General features: G+C 41.3%; 2 protein-coding genes and 1 long non-coding RNA gene across 5 annotated transcripts in view; 2 read left to right on the forward strand and 1 right to left on the reverse strand.

Annotated features, from left to right (window-relative positions):
• The window catches only part of OTULINL (OTU deubiquitinase with linear linkage specificity like), an 82,474-nt gene extending 78,031 nt beyond the window's left edge, over positions 1-4,443 (forward strand). The window contains exon 9 of the transcript XR_009742658.1: positions 4,432-4,443. The gene's annotated coding sequence lies outside the window, so the exon portion shown is untranslated. The remainder of the gene's footprint in view (positions 1-4,431) is intronic.
• ANKH (ANKH inorganic pyrophosphate transport regulator) overlaps positions 1-20,450 on the reverse strand; it is a 97,712-nt gene that overhangs the window by 10,380 nt on the left and 66,882 nt on the right. For all 3 annotated transcript variants that reach the window (XM_061449247.1, XM_061449249.1, XM_061449248.1), the window contains 4 exons: positions 19,476-19,646; positions 18,748-18,882; positions 16,977-17,069; positions 13,485-13,580 (listed from right to left, as the gene is read on the reverse strand). In XM_061449247.1, the coding sequence (XP_061305231.1) occupies positions 13,485-13,580; positions 16,977-17,069; positions 18,748-18,882; positions 19,476-19,646 (495 nt within the window). The remainder of the gene's footprint in view (positions 1-13,484; positions 13,581-16,976; positions 17,070-18,747; positions 18,883-19,475; positions 19,647-20,450) is intronic.
• LOC133267172 (uncharacterized) lies at positions 8,877-20,444 on the forward strand. The gene is made up of 3 exons (XR_009742659.1): positions 8,877-9,173; positions 16,857-16,944; positions 20,347-20,444. It is a non-coding gene; the product is annotated as an uncharacterized LOC133267172 (long non-coding RNA).

Here is a 20,450-nt window from a genome sequence, read left to right on the forward strand (position 1 = left end):
GAAGGATAAATTTGCTAAAGCCTTTGATCATTTAACCATAATTTTAAGTGAACAATGTTGAGTGCTTTAAAAATACAGGAAAAAGTTAAGATCTAAACATGACAGTGGAATGATACAGAGAATATGCAGGCCTGAGTAAAGACAGTAATATTATGGTGGTGTTGCCTCTGTGTAAACAACAGTATACTAAAGCATTTCTGGAAGTGTTTTAATTATTTGAACTGATCTGAAGGGCTGTGCTATTTGGTAGTATGTCTTTACCTGATCTACGTAGTACAATTTGAAAGACTTCAAAGAATCATGGAAAGATTTGGGTAAGAAAGGACCTTGAAGACCATCCAGTTCCAACCCGTCTGTCACAGGCAGGGATACCTTTGACAAGACCAGGCTGCTTCAACCTGGCCTTGAACACTGCCAGGGATGGGGCCGCCACAGCTTCTCTGGGTGACCTGTGCCAGCATCTCACCACCTTCACAGTGAAGAACCTCCTCCTAATGTCTAATATAAATGTCCCCTCTGTCAGCTTACAGCCATTCCCCCTTGTCCTGTCACTACTTGACTAAATATGTCAGTAATTTATGGCACCATAAGATAATCAGCACAGCTGTGCCCGAGCAGATCAAAGCCCCTGTCTCTCTGCTAAAGCTTGCTGTACGTTGCCTCAGGGGAAGGATACAAGGAGCAGGGCAAGGGCAGAGTAAGAGATGCCCTTCCTGGGCTGTATGGTCTGAGCTGCTGGCAGTTACAACTTCAGGAGTTCAGTAACTGTGGTGCACCTTCATCCGATGCAGCATTACGCTGTGCACGCTACATGTATCACAGGACTTTTTTTATGCAGTTCTGCATTAAAAAGAAGTCAAAGAGCAAAAAAGAGCATAGATGCTCTCCATAAGTAGTTGTGCTTACTTTCATGTGGGACCTTGCTATTCTTAGCTAGCAAATCCAGTGTCTAGGCATATTAAAAGGTTACACATCAAGAACTACTATCGACAAGCCTGAGAGAATGCACAAATCTTTGTTTCAGTAGGGAAAGTACACTTCAGGCATTTGACTTTCAAAAATAACTGCAATTAAAGACTGTTCATGAGATTTTGTTTCGGTTGCTGCATGTGTGAGTTTGAATGCTAGTAGTTCTTGAAAACTAACAGTCTTTTCATAGTCTCCTAGAAACTATTTCCATTTATTCTGGTTGCTGACAGGGATTACTAAGCCTCAGAGACCCACTACATAATGCATTATAATACATTATGCTAACAAAGGCTATTGTCATGTGTATAGTAATCTGCAGGGTGCTAGACTGATTTTTCAGCATTTGTGGAAAGCTGCCTGTCTTTTGGGACATTCATTGATAAATATAAGGCACAAAAGAGTATTCCAGTGAGCTATGAATAGCAGTACAGTATTTCTAGACTTCAGTGCAGTCTTTGGTTAGAAGCAGCAATGCCTGATGACAAATGACAAAGATGTGATATGGCTCTATGTTCCTCAGGAAGAAGCTACAGAATCCAAAATAGATTACACATATACCAGCCTGGAATGAGACTGAAATAACAATATTTTACCATGGGGAAGCATAGCGTTAACCTGTTAAACCTGTTCCTGTGATGAAATGCAGTTTATATTTTTTTTTCCTGCAAAACAACTCTCAGCGGATGTTTTCCACTATTTGTTGAGCTTGCCATGTTTGCAGAAATATGGCTGTCCAAGAGAGATATTCTACTTGCAGAATATTCTTCTGTGTATCTATTGAGGATTTCATCTTTACTAATTTAACATATGCTGTATTCGTGATCTCTCTATTCCTACTTATGCTACATAATGCCCACTGAGGGCAGAGAAAATCTACACCTTCTTACCCATCTTAGCTTTGAACTACACCACAGATCTTTGTGGTAGCATTAGCTAAGCATATCACTTCTGTTAATACAGAAGAATACCAGTCACATGATTTTGCCCTTTGAAGTGTGCAATAAACAATTCCAGTTTTGAGGAGTTCTTGATATACAGCTTTTAAGACAAAAAAAAAAAAAAAACATTCGCCCAAATGGAGGCATTGAAGATTCCCACAGCCTGATGCTCTGTTGGGATATATCACAATGGCTGTGCTCACATGTCCTGTAATTCTTAAGTGGGCAGAAGGTGGGCCCTTTTCTTGTATGGGAAATACAAGGTTTTCGAGACTAGACTGGCCGAAGCCCCAGGGAACCTGCCCTGACCTCACAGCTGACTCTGCTCATAGACTGGACCTCATGAACTCCCAAGGCCCTTCTAGCCTGACAATCCTGTGATTTTATGAAGCAGAACGCCCTGAATCCGTGTGCAGAAAAAATGTCAGATGGCAGTTGTATGTGAAAGTGGTTTATCATAATGCTGATGACTTGAATCACCAGGACGTTCTCTTATAGCAGTTATCCCTCAGGCACACAAAAGTCAGTATAGATTTCTGTGAACTTTGTGTACTGCAAAGGTGGTGTAAAGCTAGAAACAGCAGTCATAAAATCTGTCAAGCAGCAGGGGGAGCAAAAGAAACCAGAGCCTGCCTGTGGGGAAAACTCCACATCTCCCGAAATAACTGGTTTCTACAGACCCAAGTCCCCTACCACCTCCCCCAGCTTTCCTTATAGTTCAGTGATGGAACTTAAGATTCTTCAGAAATAAAGCTAGGTCCAACACCTGCACAATAATATGCTCACTCTTTGCTAGCATTAATATGATGCCACATCTGCTTTCCTCTGAGCTGACAATACTTACGAGGTATTTTTCAGGCTGGGGTCACTAAATTAAGGTAGTCATTATATCTCCTCATTGAATTACGCTGCTTTATTTTTTACAGAAAGCAAGATATTTTACTGGGTGCAGCTTCACATTTAAAAAGCTCAAATAAACCGAAGCTGGCAGATTCCTAGGCTCTCTTTGAAAACTGTAGACTTCACAACTTTGTCATTTTCTTCTGTCCTGAGTTTTCTCCGTCTCTTGCTGCTTCCTACTGTGATTAGGGTTTGAGCAGAAACATGCTGCAGTGAGTTTTTGACCCTTCCTTTTCTGCTTCCTCCAGCCACTAAGGCAGAATAGACTCTTTGTGTAAAACCTGAACAATCACGAAGGAGACATTAGTCTCCACCTCACTGGAGCAAACAGAAAAGCTTTGTTCTGGGACAAAGGCTCAGTGCAGTACCATGGATGGGACAAGGCCCTCGTGAGGATTTTATAAAGTTCTAAGGCCCAGAATCTTCCTGTGCAGGCAGCAATGCTTCCACTCGCATCTTAAGTAATTCTTACTGAAGCAAGAGCTAAACTTGATAGTGAAAAGGTAAAAAGCTTTCTGAGTGACTGTCTGCCACTATGTCATTTTCCAATTGTTATTTGTGTGCTGGCAGCTTGAAGATAAAAAAAAACAATCTGGGAGTTCAGAGACGGGCAAAATCAAAGCAGTGAAAACCAATTCATTCACTGGATGAGTGGTATTACTCTAAAAGCATCTTGGCATCTATATAAGGTATGACAGTGAAGTCAAAAGAAAGTTTATGCTGTATTTAAAATGTGAATATCCTAGATAGGACTTATGCAATCTCCTAAATACAGTGACGCTGTAAAGAAGTAACTGATGAAATAAGAGTGGGGGGTATGGGGGAAGTCTGTTCCTCTTTATTTATTGCCTTTTTTTTGTATGCTCATGAGAGATAATGACACTGAACTCAAGTCATCCAGGGAATTCTGGATACTGGCACTGCTGGCAGCTGGGGCTGTATCCTCTGAAAGGGATCAGCTTCTTGTGGCATTCCTCCTGTGGATTTTGCTGCCTCTCAGTCCTATTGTCCTATGAGTCTAATAAAGCCCAGCTGTAACCTTTGATAATAAAGCAATGCAGAAATGTAAAATAAAGACAGCCAACAGAAGACAAAAAAAAAAAAAAAAAGAATGAACCTTGAACACAGATCCAGTGGCCTTTGCAATGGTTTAAACTTTTGGTTGCTTTTTGATCTGTGACAGGTCACAGGTATATATAGTGGCAACAAAATATGGTTCCTTCACCCGTTTCCCTTCATTTACCTTTTAACTTGTGAGGAAAAACTACATGAAAGGCTAAACAATGTTATATAGTACTTCAGTTCTGAAGAAAATGCAGTTTGTATTGTTTCTTAAACCCAACTGCTAGCCATGCCTATGCTCTTTGTTATAAAAAGATATTCCTGAAAGCAAGCAACAAATACCCAGAATGGAGATACATGCTGCAGTAGCTACTCCAAGTCTGAGGCTCTTCAGCACTACACAGGGGCAATTTGTTATTCTCACAAGCAGAAAAGGAGATATTCAGGGAAAATCTCCTGTTGAGGAGAGCTGTAAACATGACCTTGGACAGGGAAGGATGAACTGTACAAGGTACTATAAAGTGCAACTGCTTTAAATTTGGTGGAAGTGGGACCAGGGTAGACAGTATTAATTTACAGTCTGATATGGTGTGATGCATTGAAAAATATCAGTTATTATTCAAAATCTAAAGTCACAGTCCATAGTCAGAGTTCCTACAAAAACCCAAACAAAACACAAAAATCATATAACCTTGGTCAGCTTTAGAAAATAACAGAGGCTTGCCCTGGTTAATGTAACACAAACCACTTTAAGAAAGTTGGCTCTTAAGTAATCTTCCATTTCTAAATTCTAGTGCAGTGGCTGGTTAACTCATGTGCTAGAACTGCAAAGCTGCAAAACTCTAGTTTATGTCCCTGGCCATGTTTGTTAAAACACAAGCATCTCAAAACCCAAAAAGCATTACTGCTATCAGAAGTCACGTTACCTTTCTGATCCAGAATTGAAATTCTTGATTTCTATAGAGTCACTTAGCCTGTGCAATGTTATACTGTGAGCACACAAATACTGATAGACTCACACATTTCATTGTTTACATGAAAGAAGTCATCATGATGAATCCTGTTCTCCTTGGTATGGCTAAGCTATTTCTTCTAGTAAGGTAGAAAAGTAGCCAAATCCTCCAGATAGAAGAGATTAATGAGGTTTATAATTGGGTGTCATACAGCATTCTCCTTTTGCAGGAAATATGTAGAGTATCTGAAAGGCCAAGGCAGTTGAAGTACGGCTCATCCTTTTCAGACCCTGATGCTCTGCCCTTGACCATGAATCACAAATTCAAGGAAAAAATGAGGCTTTGTTAACTTCAGTCCATTTGGAGCTACTTGTTCAGCTGCTGGGCTCTCCTGCACCGTCACTGCACAAAGACTACATCTTTGGCTCTCTCTTCAGTATTAAATACTCTTATATTTCACCCCACCATCTCCAATACCTAACTTGAACTCGATGGACCATCTTCTGAATGTCTGCTGTCAGTCATCTATATAAAAGTTGAGATGGGCAAGTGGGAAACTTTCAGTATTGCATACAGTTAGGTGTAAAGCAGAGCTATAAATGCCTAAATTAAGGACCTCAAAAATCACCACTTTGTTCTGAAAATGCTTTCTTTAGCTTGTGAACTAAGAATTAGCTCATAATTAGCATTAGCAGCCTGGAATGTATATAGCTATCAAAGATATATACCTGGTAATAACTGGGTAGCAACTGTCTCTCAATGCAGAATAAAACTGTGGCGTCAGTCACAAGGAAATAGAAACAGTATTTTTTCTTGCTCCCCTTTCCAGCATCTGAATCACTTGAAATCATGGGGATGAGGTGACAGATACTTGGCTAAAGGCCTTTTAAGTGAGAGTGAAAGAGGAAGAGCAGATTAAAAGCCTTGATAGTCTCTTGCATCGGTCAGAACTTGCAAATCACTTTGCTGTACTCCAGGTTGATCTTTACCAAACTTATGTTTGGACACAGAAATATTCTCATTCTGTTTGCTCAAGTTGATGAAGGTGAGGGCATGAATACCTGTATTCCTGTGTTTTCTTGGTACCTGACATCCGATATTGATTCACAATTGTATGGTAACTGACCTTATTTTCTTTAGGAAAGGGTTAAAAAAAGAACGACAGTTTTTCTGAAAGTATGTTCACGTATACTGCTTGTGGCAAATTCTATTTTAAAACACTTCTTTGCACACCCTCTGGCTACAGTGAAGCTGCCTAAATTATCTGGAAATTAAAGCTCATGTCCTGTCAGGCCCTGAATGCAATTTACTGTCTCTCAGGCTTGAAATAAGACCCTTCAGGTGTTTTGTCTCCAAAGATGGAAACAAAAAGCGAAGCGCACGATGCTTCTGTAGGTATCACAACTCATTAAGTGCATTCACAGCAGCTGAATGTCAACCTGCATGGGACTCCAGACACCAACCAAGCTGACACCACCCAGTGAGAGCTGCATACTGCAGGGAACTGCTGTGCAGTTATTTTGTGGACACTAGTAGCTATGGGCACTACTCTTCTGCCTTCAAAAGGTTTCACCAGTGAAACAGGAATATGTTCCATGGCATTTCTCAATAGGCAAGCCTAACTGATACTACCCTGATGCAAGTGCAGGATACTGAGAAGTCAGTCTTGCTGCAGAGGTGCAAAGAATCCTTTAACTTCTCTCCTTTACCAGCGGTTAATGTCTTATTGTTTAGCAGGACAGCACAGCTGAAAATTCAAATACATCATTGGCTTATGTATGCAAGATCTTTACTCAGGTTACTTTATCATCTGGAAAATGAACTTACTGGTAAATGCAGAAAGTGATATGACATGTCATATTTATTAAACTAGAGATTGAAAATTTGAGAGCAAATGGTCTATTGAAAACTGGATAGTCTTTGGTGCCCCTCATGGGAAAAATCAGCTGCCAGCCTCATGGCTGGAAAATAAGATTTGCTGAGAGTTCAGCCGGAAATTAAACAACTATTGAGAATAAAATATTTGCATAGCATCAGGGAATATGTCAATACAGCAATGTTATTGCAATAATACACTGAGCTGGTATGAATATTCTGTCTTCATTCATGCAGGCTTCAATTTTATCTGCCAATGCCTATGTTTCACTGGCTGGTGAAGCCTTGCTGATCAAGAGGGCAGAAGTCACCTCGTGGTATCCACTTGGCAGTTCCTAGCTTGGCATAACCAAATCCAAAGCAGAGTACAAAACCTCAGGCATCTGGAATTGCCTTTTAAATAGACATGGCTTCTCAGCCTGAATAACACACAGCTGCTTCTCTTCCACAGCAACTGGCTCTAGCTCTCACAGAATTAAGGAATAAGTAGAAAGCAGCAACTACTGAGTCCTGAATTCTGCACTTTAATTCTTTCATACAGGGAATTTTCCCTGTTACACTGGCTCCCTTGTTCTCGATCAGTGCTTTCTTCTTATCTCCTATGTGCTTGATGATTAATTATAGAATATAACCAAGCAGACGACTGGAGATCAGGTAAGTGATGGGATGGCTTGCAGCAAACTGTCATCGGATGGAACCAAGAGTTTTCTCCTCTCTTCTCCAGGCTGAAACTGAATTATTGCATTACACGGAGCCAGCAAAAGAAACTCTGCAACTGCTGTTTTAAGACTGTGATGGGGTCCCTCTACTGAATCTTGCAAATTCAGTAAAACAGCTTGTGGTCCCCAGCAGTGTGTCCCATTTTTTTGCCCATGGTTGAGGGAAAATAAGATGCACAGGCAGATGTTAAATGCTACAGCTTAAAACTTTTGACTGTTACAAAAAAAAAAACCCACTTGTCTATAACTACACTCTGCATATCACTATATATTTATCAGATACATATCCATAGATACACAGACTACACATTAATATGTAAGATGGATATAACTACCAACTGATGGTAGCTTACGCTGCTGTGCTACAAGAGATGAGCACCAGAGCTGATGCAATGCATACATGCTGCTCTTCCGAAGGGGCTGATAACTTCCATCAAATGAAAGAAACAAGACAGTTTGCCAATAGTTATTCCTTAAACTACAGATGTTCACCAGCAGGAGCCCTTAGAAATCAGTACATGTTTTTTCCCCTGGCAAAAGAATAAGTCGAGATACGAATCTAAGTACTGCATTCTGTTTACAAAAAAATGTAATGTTTTCTTACAGAATATAAAAAATGGCCTAACATATAACACAGAAAGTAATGTTTTAAGTATTAGAAACATTTTAAAGCTATCATTAGATTCCTCAATTATTGACAAACCTGACCATAAAGCAGGTGACATTTTGACATGTATTGACACTCACATATTCAACAATGGAGCCCAAACACATAAACCAGTAAACTGACCAGCTGTTTGCTTCTGAGTACACTAAATTTAAGCTTTCACTGAGATTTAAGTCTCATGTAGGTTACCTGGCATTTGAATTTGGTTACCACAACACAACTGATGCATATGGATTTGTTCAGCTTAAGTTCCTAAGCCTTCACTTCAGTTGAAACTTCATAGCAATTTTTTTTCTTAAAAACCCCCAAAACAATGAATATACTGGTTTGTCTGTGGTTTGTAACACGTAACTCTGAAACCTGTAAGCTTTGCATAAACCACACACACATAGTGGTGTAAACGTGAAAAGCTTTCTCTCCACTCTTTCAGTCTCCTTTTGGAATAGAATGGAATGAAAAATTACAGGGCAAACTCAAACATCTGGATTTAGTTTCTCAAGAGGAGTCCGCTAATTATATGTAAGATAGTATTCTACACAATTAGCTTCTCCCCTTAATCAGTTTGCTTATTCATGAAAGCTGCTACTTTCCCTGTTTGTCTGTAACTACCTGTCTGTTTAAAAAAAACCCGAAAAGCAGCACTGAAATTCCTTTTATGATAGCACTGGTGCTACAATACTTAATGCTGGGAAGAGCTTTGATGTATTTCTAATAAACAGATGTTAAAATGGAGGAGTACTGTGCAGCTCTCCTGCTGCACATTAACTTGGTGACAGACGGATGAACATGGCGTGGGGCGCACAGCGTGTCACCCTTGGCACCCTGAGCCTGTATAATTGGTAAGGGAAAGCCTGTTGCGATGCATGAGCACTCAAGAATATGAAGATATAAGAGACCATGTGTCTTGACGTGTGACCTGTTAACTTTAGTTAACAGGAATGATGCAGCTAATGAGAGCTGGTGTTTGGAAATGTATTGCTAAAGGCACCTTGGTTTGTCCCAGCTGAGGCAGCTTGAAGAGGAAGCTGAACCAAATAGTGTAACTACTGCTGCAAGCACTGATTGCTCCTTTCCTCATACAAACCAACAAGTAAGTACAAGACTATTCAGGGTAATTTTTCAAGACGGTGAGCTAGGGAGCTTCCACAGTGCTGTCTGAGAAATTGCTTTGTCTGATCAGTACCTTGTACACTCATGCAACAACCCTGCTTCAGCCACGCAGAGCTGGCCATGATTTTACCCCGAATAACAGCAACTTAAACGAGGGTGCTTGCAACTCTTGTTAAGTAAGACATCACTTGACTTCCAAGCTCACTCCAAGACATGAACAGATGCCGCCACTGCCAGTCTCCTCAGAGAATGTCCCACATCCCCTAATGCTGCTTTCAACTCAGGGCACACAACCTCACCAACTTGTGCAGGGTTTGCACACAGACGTGTTCATGAGGGCAGTGCTGTGACCCGCACATGGAGTGGGCAGCAGCTGCTGTAAGTGAAGGAGCTTGTGCCCTCCCAAGGGAGCCCCCTCTGTCCAGCACTTTCATAGAGCAGGCATCAGGATGAAATCAGTCTGGAAAACCTTGCAGCTAAGAGGCAGATGACCAAACACAAATCACGTGTCTACCAGCAGCTGGCATTAGCCAGAGAAAAGCATTTTAACTGACTGCAACTTCTGTGTCATCACAGAAGACCTAAGGAAGAGCTCAACTGGGAAGTGGAGACAATTAGAAAAAAAAAAAGAAAGAAAGCAAGAGAAAGGTAATTTGGCAACTGCTGTGCTCTACAGGCTGCCTTGGAAAACCCCAGAAGTCTGCACTGTGGTGTGTCTGAGCTCAGAGACACTACCCACTATTCTAAGAAAAACCCTCACTGAAGCACAGCCTATTTGCTGTTACTCCTGCTAAGCAAGGCAAGGTTCCCTTGAGCAGCTCACTCCTCACACAACCTGCCCCTCTACACACTGCTCACAAATGAGGGAATGCTCGCCCCTGACAGAGCAAACTTTTGCTGCAATGGATAAATGCAGTAATTTAGCACCCAGATAAATTATTTTGGGATTTCTGCACTGTATGGAGGCTGACACATCCCACAGACAAAGGGATATGTGCTATAAATGCACCAGTTTTCTGTGTCGGGAGTCTGTGTCTTCACTTAGTGCAGTGATCTCAGGGTTGAACTGTAGGGTCATCTAAACAGATCTACCACTGAACCAAAATGTTTAGTTCTTGACAGCCTTAGCTGGCAATGGCAGCAAGACTGGCGTTTGGAGCAGTATCTCTACTTATATATAGGAAGGAGCATTTTTTCCTCAAGTGCCTAATAGCAATGAAGTAACAATGGCAAGCAGCATTAGGCACACTTCTTCAGCTGACAGTAATTAACCAAGCATGCCCAATTTTCTAAACTCAGAACCAGTTCCTTAATTGCTTGGGCAAAATTCTTCAGCTGAGTCCCTCCTCTCTGCTATACAAATTTTACATTCAGTTACATAGCCACAAAACAGGACTGTTGGAAGGAGTTACCACTTATAATCAAAACCACATCAATATGACTAATCACATCAGCTCTCTTACATATTGGGAGTCTAATGGCTTCTATTTACAGCCTTTAAATAAAACAGCTTCTCTACACATCTTTCACTAAGCAATACAACTTATTTCCATTTTTTGAAGAAGAAGCTTTAATACCCACCTGATGCTTCAAAGCCATGAGGCAGAACTTACGATCACACTTAGCAGAACACATTTGCATGCTGCCCAGTTAGTCTGGGAAAGCTCAAGTGCAGTCTTTCAGATCCCATAAAGACTAAAAAAAACCCTCCAAAGTTATATTTCCTAATAGAACTATGCCTTTTTTTGTGCTCTGACCCGCTATCAACAAGGGTGAAAAAGTGCTTCTGCTGTAATAGTAGGTTTATCGTACTTGTACAGGCATGACTGGTCTGTGGAAGGAGGTAGGACATTTTTCTCCCAACTCTATGAAACAGCATGTCTTCAATGACTGGGAGGTTTTTCCCAGGGGTTTACACTGTGAGGGTACTTTCGTGCATGGCTGCTGCTCATACTACATGTTCCACTCTTATTCCAGTTGTTAATGGACTTTCTTTATCTTTCCATCTTCTGGAATCCTTCTATAGATCATCTACTGGAGGATGGATTCACATGACTAAGTATTTGACATGTTTTGATCTCTTGGTCAGCCTGGGAACCTGTTTCCCACTTTCCCACTGATCCCAAAGAGCAAGATGTTTCTACGTGTGACGCCACTAGTCCAACTGCCATTCACTGCAGTAGAGCTCCTCCAGAAAACCTCAGCCATCACCAATGGCCATGGGAGCTCAGCTACAGTAGCTATCTGACCTGGCTGTGACACACAAATTGGAAGTCCAGTTCCTTAGAGCTGGTGGCACATGGTAATTTCAGTCATACCGATGTCTACTGAGCTTGTGCACTGAAGCAGTTCCAGGCTCAGGCCCTTGAACCAACCTGAATCTTTAGAGCTCGTGTATTTTTCTGCTCTGTCTGTTGACAAGCAATCCTAAGAATCTGTCACTAGTAGGCAAAAATAGAAACAGGACAGGAAAAGCTATGGACCTCAAAAGTGTTTCTGAAATTTCAGTGCGGACAAATCTCTCATGATGAGCTTATGAAAGAGCTGCCCTTGAAAGTACTATGGAGAACTTCTGGGAAAAAAAATCCTGCATTCACAAAGCCTACTGCAGTAATTAAAAATTACTCTGCAGAGCACAGTGATGGTAATGTGAGAAGCTCACGATCTATCAGAACTGGAGTAAGCTGGTAAATGCCCAAAACACTGAAGAAAATAGTTCAGAAAAGGCTTTGAGATTGGAGTACTATTCTCAGCACAATTTATAAAGCAGAAAGCTTTCCCCTTCATGGGTCTCTAACAACACTGACAGATTTCAAGAGAGGCTGCAGCTGTAGAGAACATAACCTTGGCCTGGCACAGCACACAAGAGAAAACCTCAGGGTGTGTGTTGGTAGATTACATGAGAGCTGTGTCTCCCCAGACAATGGCCAATCCAGTGGAGAAATATGTCTCCCTCCGTTACATGCTGTAGGAAACACAAATTAGCGCCAGAGCTGCTGGTCTCTAAGCCACATGAAAGGAGCTCAAGCTTAAGTCTAGGAAATTAATAGACAGAAGAGATGCCACACAAGCTCATGCAGTTCTGCCTTTGATGCTGGCCAGTTGTAGCTGTTTAAGGAAAAATAATAGGAAATAAAGACCGGAAGAAATCTCCTAATTCAGCTATGAATGGATTGAGTTGCTTCATTTTCACTGTGAAATAAGACAGAGTACATTATCTCACTTTCCCAGGTTGTGACAAGGGGGTGGGGATGGTTAAAAATACTTCAGGCTGGTGAACTGTAAGGTTTCCTTTGATGTAAATTAGTTTCCCTTTACGCACAGGCCATGTGCAACTCAGTCCAAAAGACTCTATGCAAAAATGGAGGGTAGAGAGAAATTCTGTCAGCCCTTCATTACTCCACCGTAAATTTGTGAATGTGGTGAGAAGAGAGTTACAAAGCATCAAGCATCCATATACTCTGTGGATGTACACAGCACTGGGGATAAAGAGAAAACCTGTGTGGGGTACGAATTTTTTCATTTTTATTATATATTTATTATTTTTATTTATATTAGGTTCAATTTTAGGACTCTCAGCAGTTGTATCCTAAAACAATTGCAGCATTTCCCATTTACTTTTCTACTGTGAGGAAGGACTTTTTCTCCAAGAAACTTATTTTCTAGGTTCTCCTTGGCTTTTGTCCTGCTCATGCAGGTACTGAGGGGATAAGCTGTGATAGCCCTGAGGGCACTGCCAGCCCTGACCATCCTGCCCACCCTCTGGAGCTCCACCCACCTTGCCCATGGTCCCAGACCCCAAGTCAGCCCTCTGGGGCAGTAAGTCCTGCCCAGCAGTGATATCAAAGCATGCCAAGCGAGGCAGCAGGGAACCACTATTCTCAGTGGATGAAGGATGCCCAGGGACAGGCTGCCATGCCACCGCACATGTGACAAATGCAGTTTTTCATTTTCCTGATGCACTGGTTACCAGATATTTTTATCATTTTAAAAAAAGAGAAGAAAAGCAGGTCTCCAATATCGCCTTGTGTGGAAGCTGACTTGAAATGAAAAGTAGTGAGAATCAAATAAAGTAACTCTAGCCCTTACGATATCCAGCCTGAGCTAATGATAGCCTATTTTCTTGATACTCCAGTACTGTGACCACACTCCCTCTTCCAGATAAGATCAACAGAGTTTCATAAGAAATGACAACTCACCTTTCTTGAACTGCTATTGCTGTTAGCATTAGGGAGAGGAGATAATTTTCTGTTTGAGATGAAAGGCAGAGAGTTGAACAAAGGTTTCTTACCGTTAAGGACAATGCCATGCAAACAAAAGTGAACTTCTTGATATGTGTTGCTGTGACAGTACTGTTGGTGTTCACCAATTTATTGCTGGGGTTATTCTAGGGTAAGAGAAAGAGATAATGAGCATTAGGTTGGCTCCAGACTGCTGTGAGGCTGATGGCACCAGGGTCATGTGCTGGACCTGACTGTCTGTGCCTGTGCATGCCTGCCTTTGTTTGCTTTTTAACCTAGAGCTTTCTGAGTACTTTGCACCGCTAAAGCATATTTTCTGCTTAAGCTGACAGCAACTGCTCCTATAGTCAGAGAGGGCTGAGTAATGTCCCGACTTTTCTAAGAAATAAGTCCTATTTAACAAATTCAGCTTTGAAAAAGGGTAGTAGCTCTTTCTGAGGAAACTCCACATGATTTTCTTTTTTACCTTAAAGTTTGTAGCATGTTTTCACAGGAAAAATAGGACTTCATTCCCTTTTACCACAGAGTGGTATCAAACCCATACACCAATGAAAGCACCCTTACTGATTCAATTAGACAAGTAGGTAATTCAAACAAAGCTCCTGGAATAGCTGGCTCCATTAATGCCATTTAATGAACAGAACATAGTTAGGACTATTAGGTGTTCCACCTTGAACATGGGCTCTGTACTCACATGGCAGTGAAGTTTTATTTAAAACAACAAAAGCCCTCTTCCAAATGTCTAATATTGCAAATGAAGCTGAAGATTTAAAACTGCCCTCAGGGAACACACATAAAAACAAACTAAATGGTCTGTGAAAGGAGAGGATGGGGTATCAAAAGCAGGGCACCATTAGGATCCCTGTAGTAATAATCTGCACCCACCCTGGAGCTGTTTGAGATACACAAGTATGCGCCCACGCTGATAAAACCTGTACCATGAGATGCAGTACAACATTTATTCATCCTTGATGCAACTCAGGTAGAACAGCATTATCTGTCACATGATCAGCCTCCTTTACTGAAATTACTTGTAAGAGAAAGAGGAGCTCATGCCAACACATCTCGGGAGTGGACAAACCAAACGTGAGCTCTGTGAAGGGTATGCCATTTCACACACATTCAAGAAGCTGATGGAATTGTGCAATTTAAAGCTTTTGTGGTGACCACAATCCCACCATCCAAAGGGGTTGTGAAGAAAAGGGGGTCTTGTTCATTCCTACCCTGCTGCTGCTAACTCTGCTCTTGCTCTACTCCACCCGTTGCTCCAACTCTTGACCACATACTCTTTGTTCCTCTCTCTTGCACACTGTTTAACACTTGGATCAAAACACTATGCAGATTATGGAGCAAAAAGAGTATCCATTCCCGCCTATTAAGTGTTTATAAGTCCTCTCTCAGCCAGTGATGTTGCTCTGAATCAGACAGCACAGTCTGAGTAATGACATTATCACCATGTAAAACAGCAGTCAGAGCACAGAACTAGGATATTCCTGTTTTCTTTCAGAAAATCAATAGTAAGCCTTAACGTGAGTGTACCTGCTAAGCCATGAGGTTGCTCTGGATACAGAGTCTCATAAAAGGCTGAAACAGGACCATGCATCTCTCTTATGAATGTGAACAGACGGTAATGATTTCCCTGTGAAGATAAGAATCTGACTTCTCCAGCAGAGCCACTGAAGAGGGGCATGCTATCAGTCTGTTGAGGCAATGCAGTGTGCTACCAATGGCCATCAGCCTTGCCAGCTTTCTGAGTAACTGACAAAAGAAAATGAGAGTTTGCATGCATGCAAACTGTTTCAACATCTGAAAATCACAGTAAAGAAGGCTTTACAGAGCCTGGAAATTAAAAGTGTTTCTACCTGGACTCTTCTGAGAAAGCCTCAGCTTAAGGAAATAAAGGTTTTGAAAGGCACGGTGACATGAGAATGGCGTGTGACCGAGGGTAAAGCAATTCTCACAGCTATCTAAAAAACCCACCGTGGTTTCTGGTTTGGTATTTATTGTCTGAAAGGTACGGTGGAGGCATTTGCACACATGGTTGCCAGAATGAGATACCCTTTATACTGCTGCTACCTCACTTGGCACATTTTTATGCCAATTTGCTCTTAAAACATATAATCCCCACTGTGGATTTTTTCGGCAGTTAGATAAATGGTATCTACTTGTGCCTTACTCCACCTTTTTCTTCCTCACATTTGTTCCACAAGAGCACGATGAGAAGCCTTTTAACTGAAATAGACAAATCATGGTCTAATCCTGACACCACTAAAGCTGTCAGCACATCTTCCACCAGCTAAACAAGACCTGAATTTAGGAGTCTTAATTGCTGTTAATTTTACTTGGCAATAGTGCATTTGATTGTGGCTCGTAACGGATGAGGTTAGCAGCCCCTGTGTTTCCTGTCAAAAACCACTTTTATCTTTCAATTCATTGGTTTTGCATCTACAGTTCCTTTTCAGCAACATGATCTGGCTGCATGTTGTATTTTATCTCATAGGTCAATTTAGCTGTACACAGGCAGACTAAGAAGCAATGACTGATTTGATTTTCCTTTGGTTTAGTTTTAAATTCTTGGAAATATGGTGGATGATTTCAAACAGGGCTTGTTTCAGCTAAGTACATCCTGGAGCAAGCAAACATTTTCTTCATCAGTACTTGGAGCTAGAAAGTTCAGTTACTAATTGGTAAATAAAGGGAAGGAGAGGATTTGGCATTTGAATTAAGTGTCACAGGACATGACTGTTCTTTGCACAACATATGGGCTTGTGAATACCAGTTCTAAAACAGAGCAAAAAAAGACCCTAAACAAAATTCATTTTGATTATGTATTTACTCTGTGCTCAGTTCCAGGAGCAAGCCTTGTGTTCTCACATAATTACATGATCAGTGCTACTAAAATAATGCATGTTATCTGTGTTACTGTCAGTCTATGAAACAACCTTTGCTAAATGTTAACATAAGCAAATGAACCTAAACCCGCGAGAGATACCACAGAATCAGGAGCAGAGATGAGAGCTTGCTTACTTACTAATGGACACTTCGTGAGAAGTCACTTCATTAGCTAAGCAGCTACATCATGGTAATTAAGTGAGGACTTTTTTTAATCCTTAAAAACACAGCACATATGTAGTCAGAAGATAGCTCAATACCTTCTAACACAGAGCTAAGGTTAAAATCATAAATTTTTTCAAGACAAGAGCTTGAAGCCACCTAACCCAATATTTTAACTAGGCTTTTTAAACCTTATCAGTGGGACAAGGAACAATAGGTATCAAAAGCAAAAGTAAAGAGAAACCAGAGAAGACAATAGATGTCCATTAACACAGCCCTAGTTAATCTTTGGTTGGTTTATTTTTTAAAGAATCTGTTACGCTTTGCTATGGAGCCATGAACTAACTTTCTTAATATTTGTTTGGCAGAAATCCCTCTGACATCACTGAAGACACCTTAGATAAGAATGTTGTAACCTGGGAAGATGAGGACCACACATGCAAAACCACACAAGAGGTATTTATTACACCCCTAACCTAGGCACTCACCTTGTCAAAAGCAGGGTATACTGCTCTGATCTCTGTCAGCCAGCCATAAGGCATGTGTCCCACAGGATACGTAGCTGTTAGGATTGCCACTGCCTATGAAAAGAGACAGGGAAACATGAACACCCAGTCTTTGACAGAACAATTAAACTAACACAGGTTGCCACTTCCTACCAAGATCATCACCAAATTGACCTTGATACAGTGAGAAACCATGCAGGTGACTGGAAGCTCTTTGTTTCAGGAAGACTGTCCCAGTGGCCACATTTGGCCTGGTATTTTAAGCTTATGAACACTTTTGTGCCATGAAGCTATGGTACTCAGCTTTGTCGTTTCATCATCCCTCTGATACTTTGGGATTATAGTTAACTTGAATTGCTATGTGCCTCTCAGCCAGCTAAATACCTCCCTCATTGCACCTGAGTTATTTTACCTACAGATGTCAAGAGTAGCAGAATGCCTTACATTGCTTCAGATGCTTCAGATCAAATGTCGTAATTTTAATTTATATATATTTAACTTGTCTATTTATAAGTAAAACCAGGTTTAAGACAGACAGACTACAGAAGAGTAGGCCTCAGTGACTGACTGTCTTTGGACATCAAACTGCTCTGGGGCAAGACACAAAAAAACTACCCTCTCCTCATTTTGGTGCTCATCAACAAAACAAAACAAAAATCATTCCAGATGTCCATTTTTCCCATGAGAAACAACACACTGCCTGCAATTTCAAACAAGTCCCTTTTTTGCTTTCACAGCTACAGACCCAAGAGGTACATCAAAGACACAACCCCACACACACATATCAGGTGTTTAGGGAGCTCTTCCTGCAGATGTTTTTACACATGTAAAAACCATTACACTTCATAGAATCACAGAATCATAGAACAGTTAGGGCTGGGAAGGACCTTAAGATCATCAAGTTCCAACCCCTCTGCCACGGGCAGGGACACTTCACACTAAACCATGTCACCCAAGGCTCTGTCCAACCTGGCCTTGAACACCGCCAGGGATGGAGCATTCACAACCTCCCTGGGCAACCCATTCTGGTGCTTCATCACCCTCACAGTAAAGAACTTCTTCCTTATATCCAATCTGAACTTCCTCTGTTTAAGTTTTAACCCATTACCCCTTCTCCTATCACTACAGTCTACTGTACTGTTTTAACCCATTACCCCTTCTCCTATCACAACTAGTAAAGAGTCCCTCTCCAGTATCCTTGTAGGCCCCCTTCAGATACTGGAAGGCTGCTTCCTAAATTCTATCTCCACAGCTGTTTATTTGCAGCCACTGGCAACTTCCGAGCAAGTGAAACACACAGTGTCAGGTATGACAAGTTAGCAGTGCTGACAGAATGTTTGTTAGGCATCAGCTGTTTGAATTTTCCTTTCCATTTAGTATCTTACAGCTTTGTCTTTCCTACAGAAAAACTGACATCAAAGGTCTTTCCACTTCTTAAGAGAATAGGTTAGTTCATGGTGATCATTGGTGAAGGCTCTGCACCACAATCACAAGCCTGGCTCCCAACAGCTGCAGGAGACTATGGGAGTGATCTGAAATTCCTCAAGAGAAACAGGGTGCATTTCATATCCCAGCCAGGAGAGGTATTTTTTTCAATGTGCTTCAAGACTGTTTCAAGCTTCAAGGATAGAGAGAGCACTAAACAGAAATGTACTTAAGACAACTTCTTGCTTGTCAGTATGGCTACGAAGAGAAATGCCAAGGTAACTCCATGTGAGTGACCATTTGCAGTAATGGAGAGCACTTTTCTTACCTCTGTGGCTGCAGAACTGCCGCCTAGGTCCCGGGAAACAAAAAGGTTGACAATGGGCCTACTTATTCGCTGAGTTGCCAAAATTAATGCCAAAGGCCACCAGAAACTCAGCATCTTCCTTATTGTAGCTTCTCCCTGCAACGCATATGAAGAAATAAATAAGCAGAAGTGGGTTTGGAAAAATTCATGCAGAACTGAAACAAAAGCACAGAGAAAGGATTTTTGCTTTCACCACCCATTGTCAGTTTGGTACATTCATTTCAACAGTTTTCATGACGAGCCTAAAATATTTTCACTCATGTTAGTAATACTGATTCAAAAGAAGCTGTGTCATGGATCTCAATAAATAATGCATAAGGTCCCTATCTGCATAATTTGTTCTGGCTACCAGACAAAGATGTGAAAACCAATATGACATTTGAGGAAAAAGAGGAATTTTGAGACTTTCTTCCCTCTGATATAAGGGAAGTTCATGCTGTACTGTTCATGCTGTACTGGCTTACAGCTCAGTATAGAGATGTTCAGTAGGCAGCACATCCATACCATGGGAAGCATTGCCTCATGTGCACTGTCAGGGATAGTTTTCACCATGTCTCTTTAAGTGAAAACGTTTTTTCCTGCAGGATGGAGAGAGGAGGCCCTTCAAGGTACACTGGTTTTAATACAGTATTATAACACAAAGCGCAAGTTTTAGATTATTCAAAAAAGTGCAAAGTACTGAGACATACCCCCATTTCAGGCCCACTTCTGTCAGGAATGACATTATGTATGTTCCTGTAGTATCCGAGGCATAACGTGGTACATCGGACAAGTGCTCCCATGTATAAGGACAAGATGGGGATCAAGAGAGGCTCCCTGCACTCCAAGTGACTGTGAAGCAAGATGGCTACAAAAACAACCTGCAGGGCAAACAAATAAATGATTAGTAAGTAATCTCTCTGTGTGTTTCTTTAGGGCCAGCATTACCTCTTGTCTGACTCCCAGATACTACAGTATCTATCTGGCTTTGACCTTATGGCATTTGAAACTTCAGTCAGGACCCCCCTGCATTCCGTCATACAAATGAAAAGAACAATAGTTAACATCATACAGGAGCTCTATTAAACCGTACTTGAAGGTATGGGTAGGTGTCAGACTAGGAGCCATAAATAGGTTAGCGTGAAAGTCTGGCAGGGTCCATCAGGAACCATGTGGCTGTCACACTTCCCAGGAGAATGTGCTATTCTGATATACACTGAGGCTGGAAACATGCTTCTAGTGTCAGCTTGTAAGCACTACTTTTTTTTTATTTACAGGTCGTGGGGCAGTGGCAATTAAAAAGTCAGCTATTTTAAAGTATCCATTCCAGCATTAAGAAGCAAGACGCCTTACGTCATCCTACTTTTCTACTTTTTTGGAGTGAGATTTCAGTATTTCATCATTCTCTTCTCAGCTACCTGAGCACACTGATGTAAATGAAATGGAAACTTTTGAGCTAATGAACAGCTCATAATTCAGTCTCCTAAGATTAAATTCCCAGTCCAAAAAATGCAAAGGAATTAATATGACATTATTCTCTTCATTAAATACGGAGCTGATGGTGTGCCTGTTGAATTCCAGATGTCTTTGGATTGGGGGCACAACTGGAAAGCCAACTGTGTTTGGTGCTGTGAACAGCAGAATCAAGGACAACCCTGCTGTGACAAGCTGGCATGCCAAGAAGT

The sequence above is a fragment of the Pezoporus flaviventris genome, unplaced genomic scaffold, assembly GCF_033815535.1.
Source record: "Pezoporus flaviventris isolate CSIRO_AGI_PZ_B2104156 unplaced genomic scaffold, CSIRO_AGI_Pfla_v1 ptg000007l, whole genome shotgun sequence".
NCBI classification, from domain to species: Eukaryota; Metazoa; Chordata; class Aves; order Psittaciformes; family Psittacidae; genus Pezoporus; species Pezoporus flaviventris.